At 36.0% G+C, this 23258-nt stretch overlaps 1 protein-coding gene across 1 annotated transcript in view; it reads left to right on the top strand.

The window, feature by feature from the left end:
* Positions 1–23258, top strand: part of ARHGAP15 (Rho GTPase activating protein 15) — a 687458-nt gene that overhangs the window by 392674 nt on the left and 271526 nt on the right. The window contains exon 9 of the mRNA XM_081584873.1: positions 9722–9844. Coding sequence (XP_081440999.1) covers positions 9722–9844 — 123 coding nt within the window. The remainder of the gene's footprint in view (positions 1–9721; positions 9845–23258) is intronic.

Below are 23258 nucleotides of genomic sequence, written 5' to 3'. Positions count from 1 at the left end.
TTTCTTTCTTAGTAATTTTGCTTTCAAAATCAGCTACTGAGCTAAGGCAGCTCTGCAATCCCAAACTTTATTAGCAAATTTATCAAAGTTTTGAAATAGTTTTCAAGTGACAAAGTTTTACCAACACTATATGAAGCTGCAAGAAGCCAAGTTAAAATTTCTCATCAATAGAAGATGTTTGATGATCTGAATCTTTACATTTTATACTGTATTTTTTTCAGCAAAAGTGTCATCATATATCTCTGTACGCACCATAGGTTTTGCTATTTAGGTGTATTTTCTCTTTCTTCTTTCCTTTTTTATTTGTAGATTTGTAGTATTTCCACAACCTTTGATGCAAAAATCTTTTGCAACTCTCACTTATAGAAATAAACTAGACAGACTTACAGTTGAAAGAATATTATATTTGTGATGAAATTGCTCAATGTTTGTAGTACAGTTTTGAAGTTGCCATCATCATCATCATAACCACCCTGAAAGTTATTGTTTAAGTAACTCAAAGCTATGCTAAATGCTATAAAAATAGTTTAAATATAACACCCTGACTCACACTACAGCAATGCATTATAAACTAGATACACCTAAGATATATGATCAGCAAAATAAAAATGTTAAGCCTATACATTAAAATACTGTGAAGAATTTATTATAATTACTAGAAAAATAACTTAATGGCATTTCCATATGGCTGAATGACAGGACTATGACTGTAAACTGCCTGCTGTTTATTGACACTGAAAATGTAAAAAAGTGGTTAGATCTGTCTACTTAAACTAGATAATTTAGCAAAAAAGTAAACATTTATATTGTATGAACTCTCATGAGTGGATAGCATAAATATGAATCATCAAAGATAGAATGTTATCATACCCTTCTGTTTCCAACTGATTATTTTGCTTTTCTATAACATCTAAATGGGAATTAAGTGGTTAAAACGGCACTACTGTTAAAATGCCGTATATTCCCTCTTCCAGTTATTTCCAGATTTAATCCTGATTTGTGTTTCAAATAAGTCACTTGAAGTTTCAATAACTTTGTTTCTCAAGTGGAGGAAATTATGACTTCTGTTTACACTGAGCTTGTGAAAAAAAACCAATATATTAAATGACCAACAGTACATTAAGCCCAAACTTACCCTATCTGCCCAACTCTGACACAGGGAGATATGTGCAAAGTGTTTTGAGCTGTAAAACCACACTGTGGAGAGAGCAAAACAGCATTTATTACAGCCTAATGAATTAGGATAGAGGGTATGCCCTGGAAAGGAATCAGGCAGGAGACAGACCAGAAATTTAATGAACTTTGTTTCCCAATTTTGGGTAAGGTGCTCTTGTTTTAGTAAGTTAGAAAGTGGTGCAACAGGAAAATTCCAAATACAAGATCATATTGGAAAATATGAAAGGAGGAAATCAGCATTTTGTTTTGTGATCCATGTGATGGTTTGAGAAGTGTTTGGGAATCTTTAGGGATGAAGAGTCTGATATAACCTGATTTTGTCATTTCTTTCTGGATTTCCCTCTCGGAACACTGCAGTGTGATAAGATGATTGTACTAAGTGACTGCCGCCAGCTTTGCTCTGAACATCCCACTAGACTCTCCATGTGTTGGGAGCTTCTAGCAGCTAATACAGCTATCTATCTACACTTATGTTGCTCCTTATGTAAACCCCCACCAAAAAAGTGACAACAAAAGCCTAGAAAGTTGTTTGAAATAGCATTTCAGAAGGGTAGTAACTCTACTTTCCTTTAGTAATATTTCTGAAATGTTAGCTCTCCCAGCATTTCCAAATTGAAAAAAATATATATTAACAGCATGTAAGTGTAACATGGGAATACCGCGAGAACAGGAGTTTGGCAGGAAAATGGGATATTTCAAAATAAGATCCACAACAAGAAAAATTCTGGCAAATGCACAGTTCTGGATCATATTATCCAAATTGTTGGATTCTGGAAGATTTGAGAGTTTTCTTTGTGGTTCCCATCACTTAATAGCATGGTAGTGGATGTTCATCATTCAAATTGCATTGCTTCCTCCTCCCATTACTGAAGTTGGAAAATAAATATACAAAAGGCATCCATTATAGTACAAAAGGCATTCATTATAGTAAGCATTCCTACCTTGAGAGGTGGTTTTAACACCATAATGGCTGCATCAGTTATAAAACTTGCGTTGGGATAATGCCATGTATTGATATCATATGTAATGATATTTATTGAAAATCATCTTGAAATACTCAGGATCCTAACTATTCTCTAGTGTGAGCAGCTTTAACACCAATTAAATCTCTCCACTGGTTAAGAATGGTGCTTAAAGCTAATGCCTTAGGTCTATGAGTGTGAAGACTTAAATTGCATATTGTAAACCCATGGCTGATTCATGTCAGTGTATGGCAAAAACCACTACAACATTGAAAGTAATTAGCCCCCAACTACAGTAAATAATTAATTTAAAAAAAAATTGCATATTGTTATTCATAATTCTTAGGCTTTGAAAAATATTGTGTTTGTTTATGCTTGAAGAAAAAGATCACCCATTGGTGGGGGAAAAAAAAGAGAGAGAGGAAGCATAAAGGAAATAAAAAAAAAAGTAAATTGTAGAAATCAGATTAAATTCTTTGGAATTTAAACTTATATCTCTTTAGTTTACTTTTCAGTTTTTTAATAAAAATGTTAAATGGGAACAGAAAAAAAACTGCTCATTGGTTTAACATAAATCTTTAAATTGCAATAAGCTTCACCCTCAAAAAGTAGTTGAATCTCTGAGGAAAAAGAAAAGGCTGAATTCTATTTTTCATAAATGATGGATTATTGTACCACACTGTGTATTTTCCAGTAAAGTGTCCTTTTATTTGTACTGTGTGATTACAAGTTTCTAAAAGTATGTGTGGGGTCACTTGGGTGCTGTGGGAAAGTGGAAGGAACTCTGTTCTGTTAAAATCAGTAGTGAAATCAGAAGCAAACTATGTCCTGATTACCATAGGCATGTGTTTAAATTTTGCTTTCCTTAATTGGTTATGTTGTATTTACTTAAAATGAACAATTTGGCAAGTTTTTCTCCCTTGACAACAGAAAAGCGTAAACTGTTTTATAAGTTTGGCTGTTAAAATCAGATTTGTAAACCGCAATATTCAAAGACTTTTACTGCTGTTTACAGGGGTCCAATGATGGACTTTGCTTTATAACCATGTGCTTCTTTTACAATTTTGGTTTGTATTTACAGTGCTTTCAAGTTATTTGGTTAATTAAAATCTATGCCATATATTATAGTCATCTATTGACTTTAACTTCTGCATAACTCTTCTTAGAACAAAATGAGCAGAATGAATGATGGCAGAGGCCTGGCAATTTGACTTGTCATCTAAGGACGATTATTTATGGCATCAGGAAATGGAAGTTGACGCTCTAGTCTGTCTCCAGGAAAGTCATCATTAGAGGCAACTTTGGATAGTTTGGCTGTGTTAAAAACTGTGTAATCATATCCAAGACTGCTAGTTTCTCAGAATGTATGAGAAGGAAACAAGCAAAAGCATCTTAAAATATACTTGCATTTTTCTTGAAAAACCAGTGTACCTTACATACATTTCACACATGTGGAGCCAGATGGTGGTATTGAAAACAATATATATATGTGTGTGTGTGTATGTATATATGCATATATATACACATCTAATTAAGAGTACTATCACCAGAGTACCTAACAGTTTCCAGAAAAATATAACTTACTATATAATTACTTTCATGTGTATATGTGTTTTAATTTGCAAAGTACATTTTAATCACATCATTTTTACTGGTCCCTAAATGGCAGAAAAAAATACCATCATTGGCCCTGAATTTCCTGTCAGCCTGTCATGGAAAATGACGGGATTTTGACATGAGACTAGAAATAGAAAATAATACCTTTGATAACCTGTGAAAATTTAGATTGTTCCATATCATTTCAAAAGCAGACTTTGAGACCCAAATTACTGAGGTAGGTTTCTCCTGAAGGATACGCATTTGTTTAGCCCCCAGTACTAGAACCGAGGCCCTCGGGCCTTTGTTAACAGCTGTCAGTTGGAGGAGATTATATATGACCAGACCCAAATGAAAGTTGATAGGATAGAATGTAAGCACAGCATATTAAGATGCTCAAAATGACTCATCCAGTCATAAAATTTTGAGTCAGTTAATGCCTGATATTCACGGTCCTATAAAAGCAGTTGTGGCTAGCATGGGTTCTAATGGCACTTGGTATTTCTCCAGAATGACCTGAGGTCAATTCCTCCACTAAGATCCCTTAGTCTCTTGTACTTCATACTCCTCACCATTCTGTGTTATTACTACATAGGCCATATGCATTTTTATCCACAGCAGTTAAATCCATGCATGTGGTCAGTTTGTATATTTTTTTAATCATCTAGCAGCACTGTCCAGGAACATCTGAGCCTAATTTAAAATCTTCTCATAGCCACATTTTTTAAAGAAACAAAAAATAAGTTTTAATAAATATTAATTTTAATAATACAGTTTAACAAAATATCCCAAACATTATTATTTCAACCTGTGGCAAAAGCAGCATTTTAAGTGTTCAATAGCCCAGAGTGACTAGTGATTACTGAATTGGACAGTGCAGCTCTAAAGCACTGCTCCTCAAACTATTTTAAATTAAGATACACATACACACACAAAATGGTAATAGATGATACATCAGATATATATGTTAAGTATACATATGTATGTAATAGACTGTTATTTGCTCTTGTGTGTGACACAAAGAGTTGCATCCAGCTCTTTGTGACCCCATGGACTGTGGTCCGCCAGGGTCCTCTGTCTATAGTGTTTTTCAGGCAAGAATATTAGAGTAGGTTGCCATTCCCTTCTCCAGGGGATCTTCCCGACCCAGGGATCAAACTCAGGTCTCCTGAATTAGCAGGTGGATTCTTTACTGTCTGAGCCACCAAAGAAGTCCATATAGATAATATATGCTACTTATAGAGAGATTTATTATTAAAATAATACTTTTTTCACTTTTCACAGTTCCTTTACATTTTGTCAGTCCATGAGTAGCCCTTCCACCACCAATCAATGAAAATTTTCCCTTCAGTTGGGAATGATTCTCAACAGGGAATATGTCTTCTCCCTCTCCCCACAGGAGACATTTGAAAATGTCTAGAGACATTTTTGATTGTCACAGTTTAGGAGAGGATGCTACTAGCATATTGTGGGTAGAGGCCAAGGTGGCTTCTCAACACCCTTACTCTACACAGACAACCCCCTGAAAAAAGGAATTGTCTGACCTAAAATACCAATAGTGCCAAAGCTGAGAACCTTCCTTTGAGGTAATATAAGACCTTATGATCTTTTAAGTGGCAAGTACTGTCTTAACTCAGTATTTAATACTGTATAATCCCATGTGATAATTTAAATTTTTCACTTAATTTAAAATTAAAGCTCCACGCTATACTTAGCTAGGAGGAGGGCAGGATGTCTTCCTCTCTTTTCCTTAGCCTTGCACTTCACCCTAACTCTCCATTTTGCTAACAAAAGTTTGTAACTACCTTGTGGTCAAAGCTAGAGGAAGGAAGTTGCAAAAATGTCCTTATTTGACCAGTTACAAGAAAGCTTCTCACACTAGGCCTGGTAGACTCTTTAAAGCAGACACTCTCCCTTAGGCACTTTCATGGTTTCCTTGGAGACCTCACTAGGAAAATTTGACTTCAAATCCTCTAATTCAAGCAATTTATTTTCTTCCAGCTACAGTTCCCTCCTAACTCTCTCTCTTTTTCTTCTGAGTTCCTCAGGAGAGGGTAGAATGGCTCAAGTGTAGCTCCCCTACAGCTATCACTTAGTAAACTGTTTTGCACCCAATAGCTACATAAAATTTTTTAATTGATTAAAACCATTCTATTTTAAATGACTAAGTGAGCTCCTGATACTTACGTTTTCCTTCCCCTTCCATTTTCCACCTATTAGTTCAGTTTACTTCAGTTCAGTTCAGTCACTCAGTTGTGTCCAACTCTTTGCATCCCCATGGACTGCAGCACACCAGGCTTTCCTGTCCATCACTAACTCCCGGAGTTGACTCAAATTCATGTCCATTGAGTCAGTGATGCCATCCAACCATCTCATCCTCTGTCATCCCCTTCTTGTCCTGCCTTCAATCTTTCCCAACATCAGGGTCTTTTCCAATGAGTCAGCTCTTTGCATCAGGTGGTCAAAGTATTGGAGTTTCAGCTTTAGCATCAGTCCTTCCAATGAATATTCAGGACTGATTTTCTTTAGGATTGACTGGTTTGATCTCCTTGCAGTCAAAGGACTCTCAAGAGTCTTCTCCAATACCACAATTCAAAAGCATCAATTCTTCAGTGCTCAGCTTTCTTTCTAGTCCAGCTCTCACATCCATACATGACTACTGGAAAAAACCAGAGCTTTGACTAGATGAGCCTTTGTTGGCAAAGTAATGTCTCTGCTTTTTAATATGCTGTCTAGGTTGGTCATACCTTTTCTTCCAAGGAGCAAGTGTCTTTTAATTTCATGGCTGCAGTCACCATCTGCAGTGATTTTGGAGCCCCCCAAAATAAAATACTCCAATATGTTAGAATACCAGATAAAGATCTTATGAGACTGGTCCCATAGCCAACCTTGACTTTGAACAAGTTACTTAACCTCTTTAACTTAGCTTCTTCATCATCTAAAATGAGTAGAATGTTTGTCGTTCATTCTCTAAATTCATGTCTGACTCTGTGGCACCATGGACTGCAGCACACCAGCTCCTCTGTCCAATACTTCAAAAGATCATTTTGAGATTTGATTCAGAAAATATTGATTAAACCTTTACTATGTGCCAAACAATATTGCAGTATTAGGGACACATTAGTGAACAGTGTTTATAAAAGTAGATAAAATCCCTGCTTACACTGCAGTAGAATTAGGTTGAATCACATTATATGCTTAGGAGAGTTTCAAGCATATAGTAAGGTCTCAATACATTTTAGATATATTATTATTAACCCATTTGAATGATTGTGTGTGTGCCTGCATGCTCAGTCACTCAGTTATGTCCAACTATTTGTGACACCATGAACTATAGCTTGCCAGGCTCCCCTGTCCATGGAATTCTCCAGGCAAGAATACTGAAGTGGGTTGCCATTTTCTACTCCAGGGAATTTTCCTGACCCAGGGATTAAACCTGTGAAGCTCTAATATTGAATGATCAGCTTATTCTGAAATGTGATTGAGAGGAAAAGACCTCCATTTTCCTACTCAGGTACCTCAAATCCTCACATGAAATCAGTAATTAGGTGAGGACAATGAAGCGCCCTGTTAAGATTAGTATCTCATGTCATAGAGACAATAAATTCCTATCATTTTACAAATTATTAATGATTTTGTTGTTTTTTTGCTGTTGTTCAGTTGCTAAGTCATGTCTGACTCTTTGTGGCCCCATGAACTGCAGCATGCCCAGCTCCTCTGCCCTCCACTGTTTCCCGGTATTTGTTCAAATCCATGTCCATTGAATTGATGATGCTATCTAACCATCTCATCCTCTGCTGCCCCCTGCTCCTTTTGTCTTTGATCTTTCCCAGCATCAGAGTCTTTTCCAATGAATTGGCTATTCTCACCAGCTGGTCGAAGTATTGGAGCTTCAACTACAGCAACAGTCTTCCCAATGAATATTCAGTCCTTTAGGATTGACTTGCTTGACCTCCCTGTAGTCCAAGGGACTCTCAAGAGTCTTCTCCAGCACAGTGATTAATGATAAGAATCATAATTAATAGTGAAAGTGAAAGTTGCTCAGTCGTGTCTGACTCTTTGCCACCCCATGGACTACACAGTCCATGGAATTTTCCAGGCCAGAATGCTGGAGTGGGTAGCCTTTCCCTTCTCCGGGGGATCTTCCCAATCCAGGGATCGAACCCAGGTCTCCCACAGTGCAGTTAGATTCTTTACCAGCTGAGCCACAAGGGAACCCCTGTTAATAATGTCATTAATAATGAGATAACTTGAAAGTGTTTAGACTCCATGTGAATGAAGGTACAGACCTTAAATGTTATGTTCATCATTGAATCCATATCCTTTAGTATAGGATGTGATAACCAGTAGGAATTCAGCAAACATTTGCTTAATAAATGAATTATTAATAGATACACACCTAACTTTCATGATAACAGTGAGGCTAGTAAAACTGAGATGGGGGACTGATGAAGACATGGCAAAAGTTTGAGTCAATATGAGTTACAGAATTTCACCTAGTGGTAATTTAACACAAATAAGAAAAGAAAGATGTATTTGCATTCTTTTTAAAAAAGTAATGAATTAACTTTGCTGTGCCAGGTCTTAGTGGGGCACAAGGGACCTTTGATCTTCATTGTGGCATGTGAAATCTTTTAGTTACAGCATTCAAACTCTTAATTGCATCGGATTCCCTGACCAGGGATCAAACCCTGGACCCCGGCATTGGGAGCTCAGAGTCTTAGCCACTGGATGGCCAGCGGAATCCGAAATCTCAAAAATATCTGCCTTCTGGAAAAGAAATCACTTTGGGTTAACTTGATAAAGAAGATTGAAAAAATTATTAGGCATGCAGGACCTTTGAAAACGCCTAAATTTCCTACTGTTAATTCAGTTCATTCAGTTGCTCAGTCATGTCCGACTCTGCGGCCTATGGACTGCAGCACACCAGGCTTTCCTGTCCATCACCAACTCCCGGAGTTGACTCAAATTCATGTCCATCAAGTCGGTGATGCCATCCAACCATTTCATCCTCTATGTCCCCTTCTCCTCCTGCCTTCAATCTTTCCCAGCATTAGGGTCTTTTCCAGTGAGTCAGTACTTCGCATCAGGTGGCCAAAGTATTGGAGTTTCAGCTTTAGCATCAGTCCTTCCAATGAATATTCAGGACTGATTTCCTTTAGGATTGATTGGTTTGATTTCCTTGCAGTCCAAAGGACTCTCAAGAGTCTTCTCCAACACCACAATTCAAAAGCATCAATTCTTCAGTGCTCAGCTTTCTTTATAGTCCAACTCTCACATCCATATATGACTATTGGAAAAACCATAACTTTGACTAGACGGATCTTTGTCGGCAAAGTAATGTCTCTGCTTTTTAATATGCTCTCTAGGTTGGTCATGGCTTTTAATTGAAATTAATGAGAGCTTTTTTCTCCCCAAGTTAGATGAAATTTTCTACAATTTTGTGTACAGATACAGTTAGGTAGAGGGCTTCCCCCAGTGGCTCAGCATTAAGGACTTTACCTGCATCACAGGAAACATAGGAGATGTGGGTTCAATCCCTGGATCAGGAAGATCCCCTGGTGGAGGAAATGGCAACCCACTCCATTATTCTTGCCTGGAGAATCCCACGGACAGAGGAGCCTCGTGGGTTACAGTCCACAGGGTTGCAAAAAGTTGAGCACGACTGACTAAACACACACACACACACACACACGGGTGGAGCTATCCAGATAAGTTATCATGTTAAATATGAGGAAGTTAATGTGAAAATAAATTGTGAAAATATGGACCTAACCACATTTTCATTACATGTTCATGTAGCAACAGAGCTAATATTTTCACATGGGCAAATTTTTACTCCTGTGCCCTGTATAAACAGAAGGACCTGAGCTATTAATTCAGGTAGTCATCCCATAACAAGCAGTTTTCTATTCATATTTGCATAAAGTAATAATCATAAAGGAAAAATTTACTGAAAGCCTCTGACTTTTTTTTTAAATCTCCAGTGTTCAGACTGCATCATAGTGCTTCTGATACAAGCGACAAAAACCGAGTTAAAAGCAGATTAAAGAAGTTTATTACCCGAAGACCTTCTCTGAAAACTCTGCAAGAAAAAGGACTTATTAAAGGTATAGAATATTTTATACTTTTACTGTAACAGTGATAAACGAATGTGCCTCTCTGTCAGTAGTTAGTTGGCTCTAAAGGAGTTTCAGGAGATTTTGTTCTTCTTAGGTTGCTTATTAAATGTTCTGCTCTATGACAGAATAAAAAATAGCTATCCAGAAAACTAATCCTGAGAAAATAATGATTGTTTCATAAGATCATTGAAAAAAATACCAGGTTTTGCCCTCAGAGGATCTGGGAGCCAAGAAGAAATATCCTAGTGGCCCATTAGAATGACCCCTCATGCTTGGATAATCCTCGATGTACCTATTGCCCCAGAATATTTACTAACAGCATCCCTTTTCATTCTCAGTTGAGTCTTGAATTGTATAATAAATTATCTGATCACCTAGTCATAGTCTGAAGTAGGGCTAGAAAGAAAGTCTAAGATAAACTAGTGTCGTGAAAACTTACAGGTTTGAGAACTGGAGGACCTAGAACTGAATCTAAATTGAAATAAGCAGATATTTTGCAAATATGTGTAAAGTATATAAACTATCCTCCACCATTCCTACCCCAGAATAGAAGAACACTCTGGCATGAGACTGTAATTGGGATTCAGACTTCAAGTCTACCACTCACTAATATTGATGTTGAACTAGTTGTTATCTCTGAGCCTCAGAGATGTTGTTATCCCAAGCCTCTTCTGTTAACTGGGGATACTTATACCCACCACTGAGAAGACTCTTAAACACATGAGATAATCCATTTAAAGTATTTAACAGAGTTTCTGGAACATAAGTATTCAAAAAATGTCCTCTGCTATCACTAATATCATTCATTACTGTTGTTGTTATCAGATAGATGAAAGGATGGATGGACAGATAACACCAGTGATGTAGATTTCTATGACTGGAAATCACCTTATAGATCACAGAGGCAAATGTATTATTTTCCTAAGGAAAAAAAAATAAATGCATCAAGTCCATTATTCTCCCTGATTTTCAGATTTTCTAACTAATGGACACATTTTGAAAATTAAATACAAGAAAGAATTTGAAAATAGGCTTAAGTAAAGTACTAAAATAAGCTTTGAGAATGAAGTGCAAAGACATCCTTATAGAAGTCAAAAAGTGGTTTATGACACAAGTATTTCTCAGGAACAGGGCAAAGCAGCACTACTTAGGATGAGAATTATTTCAATAGTTTACAATAGCCATTTGGCCTATTAACTTCAGACTCTTTTGAAATAGGTGAACATATCACAAAAATCATCTAGCATTTTGAACCATCTGTGAAAGGTTAAATTTTGTGAAGCATGAACATACCTATCACTAATAGAGTGGAAAATTCTTTAACATAAGCATTTGGAAGTAGAACTAGCACTAGCACCTGCTTTAAATCAGTCTTAAGCTCAGACTTTTACTCTCTGAAATGTCCTTTTCAGTGGACAGCATTTGGTCTTCTACAGATTCAACTTCACATCATAATATTGCAGTACCTCCAGTTCTACCTTAGAATTTATCCCATGGATTATCATTTTCTTAGAAAAAATTCAGTAGCATGTCACCTGCCATTATGACAAAATATAAAACCAGATAAGCAGCCCAAACAATTACAATCTGACAGGCTCCAAATTTTTCATGACTGAAGCAAAATAAAAGAGGTTTTAATTCAGTAGCATGGTCTGGCCACAATCAAAATGCTAAAGAATTAATAACCATAGTGCTCTAGAATTGGTCTCAGAAAACAGCAGAGAAACTGGATGCCTAATGCAGTTTTCATACTGATGTAATGGAACCGCTGAACACAGTCCGATGGTACATTTCCTATCTTAAAGCTCCATTGCATTTTCACCATAGCTGACCAATGAGTCAGAATTCATTAGTAAGGCTATGGAAAATCTATGTGAAATTCCAATTTGATAAGCTTCCATTGTTGTCTTCAGTGGAATTTTCTTCCAAATACAGATCAAGTTATGCAAATATACTCACTTCTTGGGCTTGTTTCAGTTTTAACTGTGAATTTTTTGTAAGGCTTCAGAGACTTTTTTTTAAACTAAATAGAAAGCATTAAACCAATTTTTAAAAATATCGACCCAGTCAAAGTTAGTGTGTTAAGTCCGCTTTCTGAGCATATTTAATGCAAAGACTTAGGAAAAAAAAAAATGAAATCAGTGTTTTTGATTGGCTGTGAAAAATCACACAAAATAAATCAATGATTAACAGTTAAATGGTTAATTTCTTCAAGTAAAATGACTTAACTCTTTCCAGAGAAGAATTATTTAGAAAAAAGGATAATGCCTTTAAATTTGTCCTGGAGTGTGTTTGCCCAAAATATATTAAATATATATTCAAATATGTATTTACAAATTCAAATATATATTTACAAATATCAAATACATATTTGAATATATATTTAATATATTCTTTTGCACATGTCGAATAAAGACCTCCATTACTGAGGCTCAGGAAAGCTGTACATGGTTGTTTGGGTCTTACAAGTGTGCTTCCTGATACCTAGGAGGGGTTTGGCAAGGCCACAGCCACTTTTCAAAGTGTTTACGCTTTTATGCAACATTCCCAACAGATTGAGAGGCCTGAGCTTTGAATTCAACCAGCGTTTATTGAGCCCCTACTGTGGGGCAGGAAAGGCTGTGTTTTATTGACTTTCAATGCCCAGCAGAACAATATTCACAAAGCACTTTAGGTGAAAAGAAAACTGTCACAATATCACACAGTATAAACTCAGGCACAAACCCTTTCTTTAAAACCTGATTTTTGGACTCATGGAGACCCGGCCAATATGTGATTTCGTTGGCTAGATTTTAGATAGGGAAGTAGCCTCTTAATGGGGCTGCATTTTCTAATTTCTTTACTATGACTAATGAAAAGGGTACCTTATGATGCCAAAAAGGGGCCAGCAGAAAATTCTGAATCATCACCCAAAGGAAAGAAATAGTAATAGCTCAGGTGGGTGTCACAATCATTGTACCATTGCAGTAGTAGCTTCTGAAAAGCCTTCAATTTCTCCAAGTGCTTTCACGTTTGCCAAGGGAATGGCAAGAGCTTTTTAAATGTATAAGTTTATTACATTGAGCTGCTCACGGAAAACAAAACTCCAATCAATGTAATATGTAAATTATAGGGAAGAGGGTATACTTTAGGGTGGTAGGTATGTTTGTACATGTCCTCTCCTTGCATTTGGAACTGAAGTAATTGCTCATTAACATCAGCCAAACTACCTTATGTAATCTTTCAAATAGCAGCATTGACATCCAAGAACATAAAACACAGGCAATGCAATTTTTAGAAAAGATAATAATTGGTTGGATTTTTAGGAGCAGCTAACATTTCCTTATGTCAAAATGATAGAGAATATTGTGTATTTTGAAAGTGGTTTCTTTCATCTTTGTACAGAAAAAACCATACTGGATGACATTAGTAGAAATTGAGAGCAATGTGGTAATACTTCTATTTTTTAACGTTTGTTAAAGGAAACAGCCAGTATAAGGATTAAATAGTACGCCTCCGGGATTTATGATGAAAAGCAGTGTTTTCCTGCCTCATGCTAGTTTTCTTCCTTATAGGGACCGTTTGGGATGGTTTCTATTTGTAGTTCTCAAGGCTGCCTCTATATCTTAGTTATTGTTATTTGGGGTATAGATTTTTGTTAATGACTTTCTTATCTTTAATGGTTCAATATCTTTCTTTATAAATTTCCAGCATTACCTCAGGTTTATTTTACAGTGAATCTGACAATTAAACTAGACTTCATGTACCTGTCTTTTTCTCTCCCAAATACTAAAATACAATTGACCTTGCTGTTACTATTGGCTGCCTCCGAAATATCCAACATAGTTAAACCTCTGTTTATTGTTCTGTTGACCATAGACAATTGAGACTTAATGCCTCCACTGACAAGATGGCAAGCAAGGTGTCCTTTTCCTCTTTCATCTCCTCTACTTTTGCTGTTAAGTCTTTACTTCTACATCATGAAAAGTTATATTATTTCACTGATTTCTGTAATTATGACTTATCTATAGATTGACTCTAGAAGTTAAAAACTAAAAAACAACATTCATATTATTGTGATTATATAAGATTGCTTTTTGTGGCAACATGTATTAGACTTCCCTCTCTGTTCTTACAGTATCACGACCCCCTGACTTTTATTAAAGAGAAATGTCCCTTGATTTCTTTTCTTTTACATTTGAAGGTTATATTAGTAAGTTTATGTTGTTTCACAACCACAATCAAGAATTCTACCCTCATCCCCTATATTTCAAATCTAAATGTGAAAAAAGTGATCAGTCATGTAATCATGTAAATATTACAAAATTTTTCACCAAGTAGTGTGCCAGATTGAATTAATTTATCCATAGGTCTGATACCATGCCTTATTGGCTGCGCAAATTATAATGTTATTATTTTTAAAGCTTATGCTTCATCATTTGCATATAATCATGCTATTGTTTACCTTGATACATTGTGGGATTGTGAATTTCTTGTACAGATGTTTATCTCCCAGAGTTTTATTTTTCATTACTTTCTGAGTTTTACATCCTCAAAGGGTTTAGTCCTCTCTGTTAAACATTCTATGTGCCTTAGTCTGTGACTCCCTGGTTTTTACCCCAGAATATCTTCTAAAACCCTTCCATCATCCTACTCCATTTGTATTGCTTGCTTTCCAGGTTTCACTTTTGTTGTTGTTATTTAGTTGCTAAGTAGTGTCCAACTGTTTGCGACCCCATGAACTGCAGCATCCCAGGCTCCCCTGTCCTTCACTATCTCCTGGAGCTTGCTCAAATTTATGCCCATTGAGTCGGTGACACTGTCTAACCATCTCATCCTCTCCTGCCCTCTTCTCCTTTTGCCTTCTATCTTTCCCAGCATCAGGATCTTTTCCAAGGAATTGGCTCTTTGTATTAGGTGGCCAAAGTGTTGGAACTTCAGCTACAGCATTAGTCCAGTGAATATTCAGGGCTGATTTCCTTTAGGATTGACTGGTTTGATCTTCTTGCAGTCCAAGGGACTCTCAAGAGGCTTCTCCAGCATCACAATTCCAAATCATCAGTTGCTCAGTGCTCTGCCTTACTTTTGGTCCAAATCTCACATCCATCCATACATGACTACTGGAAAAACCAGAACTTTGACTATATGGACCTTTGTCAGCAAAGTGATGCCTCTGCTTTTTAATATGCTGTCTAGGTTTGTCATAGCTTTCCTTCCAAGAAGCAAGTGTCTTTTAATTTTATGGCTGCAGTCACCATCTGCAGTCATTTGGGAGCCCAAGAAAATAAAATTTTTCCCTGCTTTCACTTTTTCCCATTATATTTGCCATGAAGTGATGGCCATGATCTTAGGTTTCTTTTTTTGTTGTTTTACATTGAATTTTAAGCCAGCTTTTCATTCATCTTTCCCCCTCATCAAGAGACTCCTTAGTTCCTTTTCACTTTTTCCATTAGAGTGGTATCATCTGCATATCTCTTCTAAAATCCTTCCATAATCTTACTCCATTTGTGTTGGTTGCTTTCTATGCTTCACCTTTATTACTCTGTGATTTCCTTTCATTGATCTTCTGAGCTGTATTCACTGTCTTCTGAAACCCATGCCTTTTCTTTCTTGCTTTAATTTCTTCTCTTAGTATGTAACAGCCTTCAGTAACTCATTTAGAAAACATGAGACCTTGACTGTCTAAAAATATCTTCAGTATGCCTATACACTTAATCAATAGTTTTGTTGTGCATAAAATCCCATTGCCTCTAGAATATAGAGTTGCAGCTTCCATTCTTACTCTTGTTACTTTGAATTCTTTTTTCTTTCAGAATCGTTGATTTCTTTTCTCTGTTTGTTTTTTGGGTTTTTGGAGGGTTTGTTTTTTTTGGTCTCTAAGATTCTATAGTCGAGATAATGTATACAGTTGGCAGAATTTTTAAAATTTATTCTGCTTGGCACTCAACTTAAAGAATTATGAATCTTTGGCTCTGGAATTTTTTTCTCTTTCTTATTATGTTAATAATTTTCTCCCATCAGTTTTCTGTTGCCCTTTTTGTGATCTTTAGGATATGAGTATTAGATCGTCAGAATTGGTTTTTTTCGTGTTCTGAAAGAATTCTCAGTTTCATCATTACTTTTGCTTCAACAATTATATTTTCCGTTTTCTAGACGTCCTTCTTAGTCTCCATTCTTTTTTACATACCTCACTCTCTCGCATTATATGAGGACAAGTTTTGTTTGACCATGCTGCTCCCATTCCTAATGGTGAGGATGATACTTAGCACTCAATAAACATTAATTAATTGAATAAGAGGGAAAATAAAAAATAGATTATATTTTTTTCTAACTTATCAACTTGTATAAATTAAAATTTGTTGTTGTTTTAGACTTTTAATTTTTATTTTAATATTTTCTCTTCTTTGAATCATCAATGTCATCTAGGTTCCTTTAACTCATATATTTGTCTGATTCTTTTTCCATCACATTAGTGACTTGACTCACATGTCTGGTTGGCCATTGTTCTTTGATCTTATTACAAAATGAGGCTTCACGAAAATGAGCTGTAATTCTGCATACATGGGTAGAGCTAGCTTGTCAGTGGTATGTTTTTGCTCTAGAGTGATCTATAGGAACTACCACACCTGCTTGAAATATCAAGTATTTCCATAGGATAGAGTATGCCTTATATACTTTTGCTAAACTGAATAAATCTTTATACAATTTTTTATGGTGGGAGAAAATTTTCAACTCTATTTTATAATTAAGAAAGTTGAGTTTATTTGAAAGCATAACAGCTTTAGAATGTGACTAAGCTAAGTTAAAGGTAGATTCTGTCATTTATCAGTTATAAATTTAATATTTGGTTATCAACTTGTTGGTTTATGAAATTTACATCATAAAATTCTAATGAAATTATATAATTTATTTGTTTTAAATTTAAATGAAAGAATCTCACACAGTGCCCAGCAGCTCCCTTGTTTCCTTCCTTCCTTCCTTCTATCTTTCCTTCCTTGTTTTTATCTTTCTTTCCTTTTTTTCCCTCTTCTTTCTTTTCTTACTTATGTTTATAGAAGAAATCATGACCAAGATGACCCTAGGAAAACACTCTCTCAAGTATTCTTTTGATGTCTGAGAAATCAATCTAGACAAGTATCAAGGAAAGGCAGGAGCAATTCATTTACTTCAAGGAAAATATAAAAATAATTTGCAATTGGCTCATATTTACCATTTTGGATAATTTTTATTATGGTACTCTTTATACAAAAATGGGCATGAGCTCATTTTCTTTCCTATCTACACCCACTTACATGGTGTCATCCAATTGCTAAAATGTTTAATAATTACCCAAACAGACAATTGTTTAAGTTTTCTGACATATGAGAAAATAATATCTTTGACATCACAGTACTTTTGTAAAATATATGTTATACTGAGAAGTAAAGAAAGCTTTGCCATCCAAGTTGCTGATACAAGTTATTAGCCCTAAAGTTTCAGCAGTCATGTTTATGAATAGCAAAATCATTGAGTTAAGAAGACAGTATTTTTAAAGTAATTTGTTACAGCTAATGTATGACAAAGTAACCTACCTGTCACGTTGTTAATTTAAGCAAAATATATGTGAGCAACACTGCAGTATACCTTTGAGTAGAGATATGCTCCAACTTGCCACTTTATCAGTGTTAGTCTGAGAATAATTATATTTGAATTTATATACTGGGGCATGGGTCTATCATTGCTTGGGCCTGAAATACTCTCACAACTTCCACAATATGCATTAATGTGCTTAAAAATATCTTGTAAATCTTCTTTTCTTTAAACTTCTTTATGGTTCATAATTGAACTGTGATCCTTACGTGTGAGCTGTGTCATGATTTAATAGTAGCCAAAATTAATAGCCAACCTTAAGCTGCTTTATCTTGGCCTATAAGCTTCCTGGTTCCTCTGCATTTATAGTTCCCAGGCAGTTTCTGTTATTTAAAGGCTCTTGGGAGCAAATGTGTTCATAATAGAGTACCACATAGCTAGCTTTTGTTCAATAATAAAATACAGGTCACCATGAAAGATGGCAAATGTTGAGGAAAAAAAGTGCACCTGGCTAGCAGGTTAAGCCCATGTCTTTTAAAAGCCTGTTATCCAGAGAGGAAATGATCCTGAGATTATGAGATATTAAAAGCAAAATAACTTCAGAGCAACAAGAGAGAAATGAGGTCCAGAAATGGGAGCAAATTAGGTAAGGGGGAAAAGAATGAACCAGAATAATGAATTGGTTTCCCTGTGGTTCAAGAACTTATTTTCTTACGGAGGGAGAACTTTTCACACAGGATTCATTAGAATATATTATTTGAGATGGTGACTTACATATACTTGATCTTTAGTATCTACAAAATAATATTATCGGTAATTCCTGCTATAAACTACTATATTTTGTATATTTGCAGGTAATAATATTTTTCTACTATTCTCCTTTTTTCTTCCTTTAAATTATATTACTAACATTTGAGTCAAGTTCTCAAAATCTCTGTCTTTTTTAATGTAAAAGAAAATTCCGGGTAATAGCAGCTTTTAGCTCTAAAGCTGACTGTATTCCTAGTAATATAAAATGGATAATACCCAATTGATTTGAAAATAGCATATTGACATTTTGTTGTTAGCCAATGGCCTCTAAAGCCCATATTAATTCTTGTCCTGGCAGAAGATGTTGATTTTAGCCATTCCATGTACTATTTATCATTAAAAGATTGCCCAGTGTTTTGGCATAGCTTACAGAGTTAGTCTAATCTTGGTGCCAGTTCGAAATATTGTTTTTAAGCCTTCCAGTTTGAGGACTGATAAGTTTTCATAAAGTAAGAAGAAATCAGCATGAGCACCAGTAAGGAAACTACCAGGTAGAGACAGGTTTTGTTTTGTGATAAACCGTGTTTTAAGCATACTCTGTGCTCTAACTCAAATCGTATATGTTTGTGCATATATGTTTGGACATGTATGCATGTGTGTGTAGATCATGTACAGGATAAGAAGCCTCTCCTCCCATCCCTGCCATCGCACCAGCCCAAGTTTATTTGCTCTCTGAAGCATATTCTCAACTAGTTGCAGATGACCAAAAGTCAGGCCAATGTGATTATTTCCTTCCTGGGTCAAAAGGCTGCTGTGCTGCCCTCTGGAGAGGTGGTCTCTGACCGCTCAATCCTCTAATCACATCCTAAATCTTTCCTCCATGAAACCACCTGAAGAGAAAAAAAAGATGCAGGACTCTCGTCAGTGTTCACAGGAGTCCCTCTTTTAAAGGTTAGCATTTATTATTGATACCCTGCTGTTCTCCAGCAGGTGTTCTCATACCACACAGTTCCCTCATGACTCCTAAACTCAGCTCACAGGCAGTGGAAGATTCTTCAACTGGATTCTTGTTAGCTTTTCAGGACCTCGGTAGACTGTACAGACTGCATCCAAAACCAGTGCTGGTACTTTACCTTCTCCTTTGTAGTTTTTGTAATTCTGTTATTGAAAATACATTGATTTCATTTTGTAGTGGGATGGATAATTGAGGGAGAGGAAACCAGAGTTTCTTCCTGACTGGGAGATGGATAATTTGAACAAATGTGTGAATAAATGCTTCATATGAAGTGAGATGAATTCAGTTTTTCATAATGCTTGGAAAAGGAGGTACTCATGGTATGACTGGAATTCGAGAGTCCATTTTATGTATGTATGTTGACTGTGTCTCTAGCGATGGTACATTTCAGAGTTCTCCCAACCAGTTTCTCCTCATGAGGGTCCACATTCAGCAGATGTGTGGATGGCTACGAGCACAGGAAATGTTACCATCAATAATTCATTTTGACGTATCTTAACATGAAAATGGGCTTCCCTGGTGGCTCAGTGGTACAGAACCTGCCTGCCATTGCAGGAGACGTGGGTTCGATCCCTGAGTTGGGAAGATCCCCTGGAGTAGGAAATGACAGTCCATTCCAGTATTCTCGCATGGGAAATCCCATGGACAAAGGAGTCTGGTGGGCCACAGTCCATGGGGTCACAAAGAGTAGGACACGACTTAGTGAGTAAACAACAGCAACAAAAATTAATATAGTGCTCTTTTTACTTCCTTCAGCATCACTGACAGTGTGGCCTACAAATCTTTCCTCTTAAATTCACGTCTATTATAAATCAGAAATGTTCCACAAATTCCCAACATAAAGGAAAAAAAGAACTGTATCATTTTACAGGGGGGAGGAGGGGACAAATATAAAAAGATCTCTCTTGTCTAATATAAAAATATCTCTTTTGACTTATTACCCTATCTGATTAGTGACTTGATTGAAATTTGACCAGCCTCTGTAAAATTTAATCATCAGAAAAATAACTCTGTGTCACAAAAATACTATTCCAGCATATTCAGTTTTTCTCTGGGAAAGAGGCAAGAGGCCATATCAGAATTTGGATAATCATAATTGGTGGTCTGTCAGTGTTAGTCACACTGCAATATGAGGAGGTATTATCTCCCAACTTTCCTTTGAAATTGACTATGTTGCTCTAAGTGTGTTTTATCAAAGCATTTTCTGGGGCAACAGATATGAAAACATAAACTTTATGTAGCATTGTTCCTCCTTAGATATTTCTCTTTAATATGTCCTTTCTTTTTGAAGATAAAATAAAAGTACATAAAAGAGTTCTGGGAATAGGCAGCTATATGTCATAAATACCCTTCACTCCCCCTTGCCCAGGGCCCCCAGAGCCCCCAAAATTTGGAAATAATTTGATTGAAGTGATGACTGCCTTGATCTTGTTTGAATACTCCTCCTTCTTCATTGTCTTTTCTCTATGGGAGGCAACAGTCCTGTCATGGAGTCATTCCTGGGAGAGAAAGAGGTATTTCAAGCAACCATATTTTCCAAACACAAAATTGAGACACATGGCCTGACAATGACATAATATTTGAAATTGAGACTGTGCTCAAAGATCCAGAACATATGGTTGAAAGAGTTTTCTTATAAAAAGCAACTATTAAGACACTTTCTGTATTCTTATTCACAAAGGGCACATTCCTCCATCCCTTTTATTGTCATGTTAAAAATATTACCCATACATGGGAAGACTAGGCCACTTTTCCCTCAAATGTGTTGCCTTGGCAGTGCAAGAAGCACCCTGTTGACTAAAAAGTTAAATGCACAGCCATCAAGGAAGCAATGCAAACCAGACTGCCAAACATATTATGAATATATTGCTCTTCTTAAAAATGCTAGTTGGTTTTTCGTACTGGAGTATTGACTAACTGTCTGCGTTTGATGTATGGTTTACCAGCCTGATGTCGACTTATGGTTAGAGCTTAACTTGTTAGTTCTGCTTTTGCAGCCAATTCAGAATAACTACAGATGCCTTGAGATATTAAAATTGACTGCTCAAATGGACTCAGTGTGGGAGTTTCATTGGTTTTAAATTGATAACAGCTGAAAGAGTGAATGATTAAAGTGTACATGGGCATAGGACACAGCTCTTTCACAGGAACTCTTGTGAACAAACTCCCTGAGTGTGGGAATATTTTCTGTCTTTTTATATCATAGCTGTGCCTAAGCAATCTTGAGTTAAATTTTAAAATTGCACAGAAAAATTCAGAAGCCTACAGGAGAAATAATTCCTGAGAAACTGAGATAAATTTTGATGAAGTAGGTTTCTATTCTATAGGGAACGTTTAAAGTTAAGTGGCATTCCATAAGGTGGTAATTGTGTCTATTTCCCAGGCATTTGCGTTACATAAGCTGTATAGGAAGCATAAACTGTCATAATAGAAGGGCTTGGAAGTGTTGTGTACATCTCTTTTTTCAACTCACAAAAACTGAAGCACAAAAGTGCCTTATCACAGAGAAGTCAAACAAAGCCTTTTCTTTGCTTTCTTATTCTCCTGGGAACAGTTATTATTGTTTTCATTATTTAAAAAGATGATCGGAACACTTTCTTCTCACACAATAAAGAAAGCATAAAAGAGAAATAAAAAAAGTTTTCTCTCCTTCATCAAATCAACAACATTTATGTAATAAAAAAGATTTTATGAAAATGTACTTTCACAATTTAACAGTAGCTTAGGGGAAAAGCCCAGTAAAGAAAAGAATACAGAGTCATTTTAAAAAGTTTATAAGAAACAATGATGATGGTGATGGACAGGGATGATGATGGTGATATCCTGGTGATGGACAGGGAGGCCTGGCGTGCTGCAGTCCACGGGGTCGCAAAGAGTCAGACACGACTAAGCGACTGAACTGAACTGATAAGAAACGAATATTTGTTTATACATGTCTTCTTCAACTTACATTTTTTCAAGAGTTCAGTTATTATTACTGTTGAGTATTGTGATCTAACTCCATTTTATATTTTCAATAGTCTCTAGCATTTTTTTTTACCTTTGATAATATGTTTAAAAAACACTTGGAATACTTTGTATAGCTAACTGATACTGAGCATCAACCTATAATAATAATAAAGTTGTGTGTGTGTTAGTCTCTCAGTCATGTCCAATTCTTTGCAGCCCCATGGACTGTATCCCTCCAGGCTCCTCTGTCCGTGGGGATTCTCTAGGCAAGAATACTGGAGCGGGTTGCCATTCCCTTCTCCAGGGCATTTTCCCAACCCAGGGATCGAACCCAGGTCTCCTGCATTGTAGGCAAATTCTTTACCATCTGAGCCACCAGAGAGGACAGTAATGAAGTTAGGATTTATTAAAGAAATATAAAACCAATATTATGTACTCATCTCATCTATACATTTTTGAAAGAAAAATGAAAATATTGTGCCCAACTAGCATATCCCAAATATGTAGAAAATATCAAGTATTAATTAAAATTAATGTAATAAGATATTTAGATATATTTGACACTAATATTAGTAGATACTATAATATATATGTTCACACATGTAAGATAATCAAATTATAAATAATGCTATCATTTTAAAGCAAAATGAGTCATATATATTTAGCCAATATTTATAAGAAAATTTGCTATATATTTTTTGCTGAAATTTTGCCCCAAATTATAACCTATGTACCTAGGGTAAATCCTAAAATTGCCTAACTTGATGCCTTCCTGAGATGCATACAGCCATTGAATTGTGCTTGGTGTTGTGATAGATAACTTGGGCAGATAGCTATCTAAGAGGCTATTACAAGGATTGACATCTTCATCAGATTTAATTCCCTTAGAAATGTAAGAGCAAAGGAGAGAAATTTTCATTCTCTTTCAACAGTTGTTGAGTTCCAATTTTTTAATGATTTTCTTATCTGCCCATATTAGACAGGAGGGAGATTTTAGAGGAGATGTAATCCAAGTTAAACACATGTGAGGGTCATTAACTTGGATATATCACTCCTAACTTATCCCTTTGAACTTGGAACTCAAACTCATAGGAGGGAAAAAATGATGAAGGCGGAAGAGGACTGGCCTCAGTTAACCTC

This window comes from Giraffa tippelskirchi, chromosome 3, assembly GCF_054371585.1.
Source record: "Giraffa tippelskirchi isolate mGirTip1 chromosome 3, T2T-mGirTip1v1.2.pri, whole genome shotgun sequence".
Taxonomy (NCBI): domain Eukaryota; kingdom Metazoa; phylum Chordata; class Mammalia; order Artiodactyla; family Giraffidae; genus Giraffa; species Giraffa tippelskirchi.
Note: the sequence above shows the minus strand (reverse complement) of the source record. Positions and strands in the feature narration are given on the sequence as shown.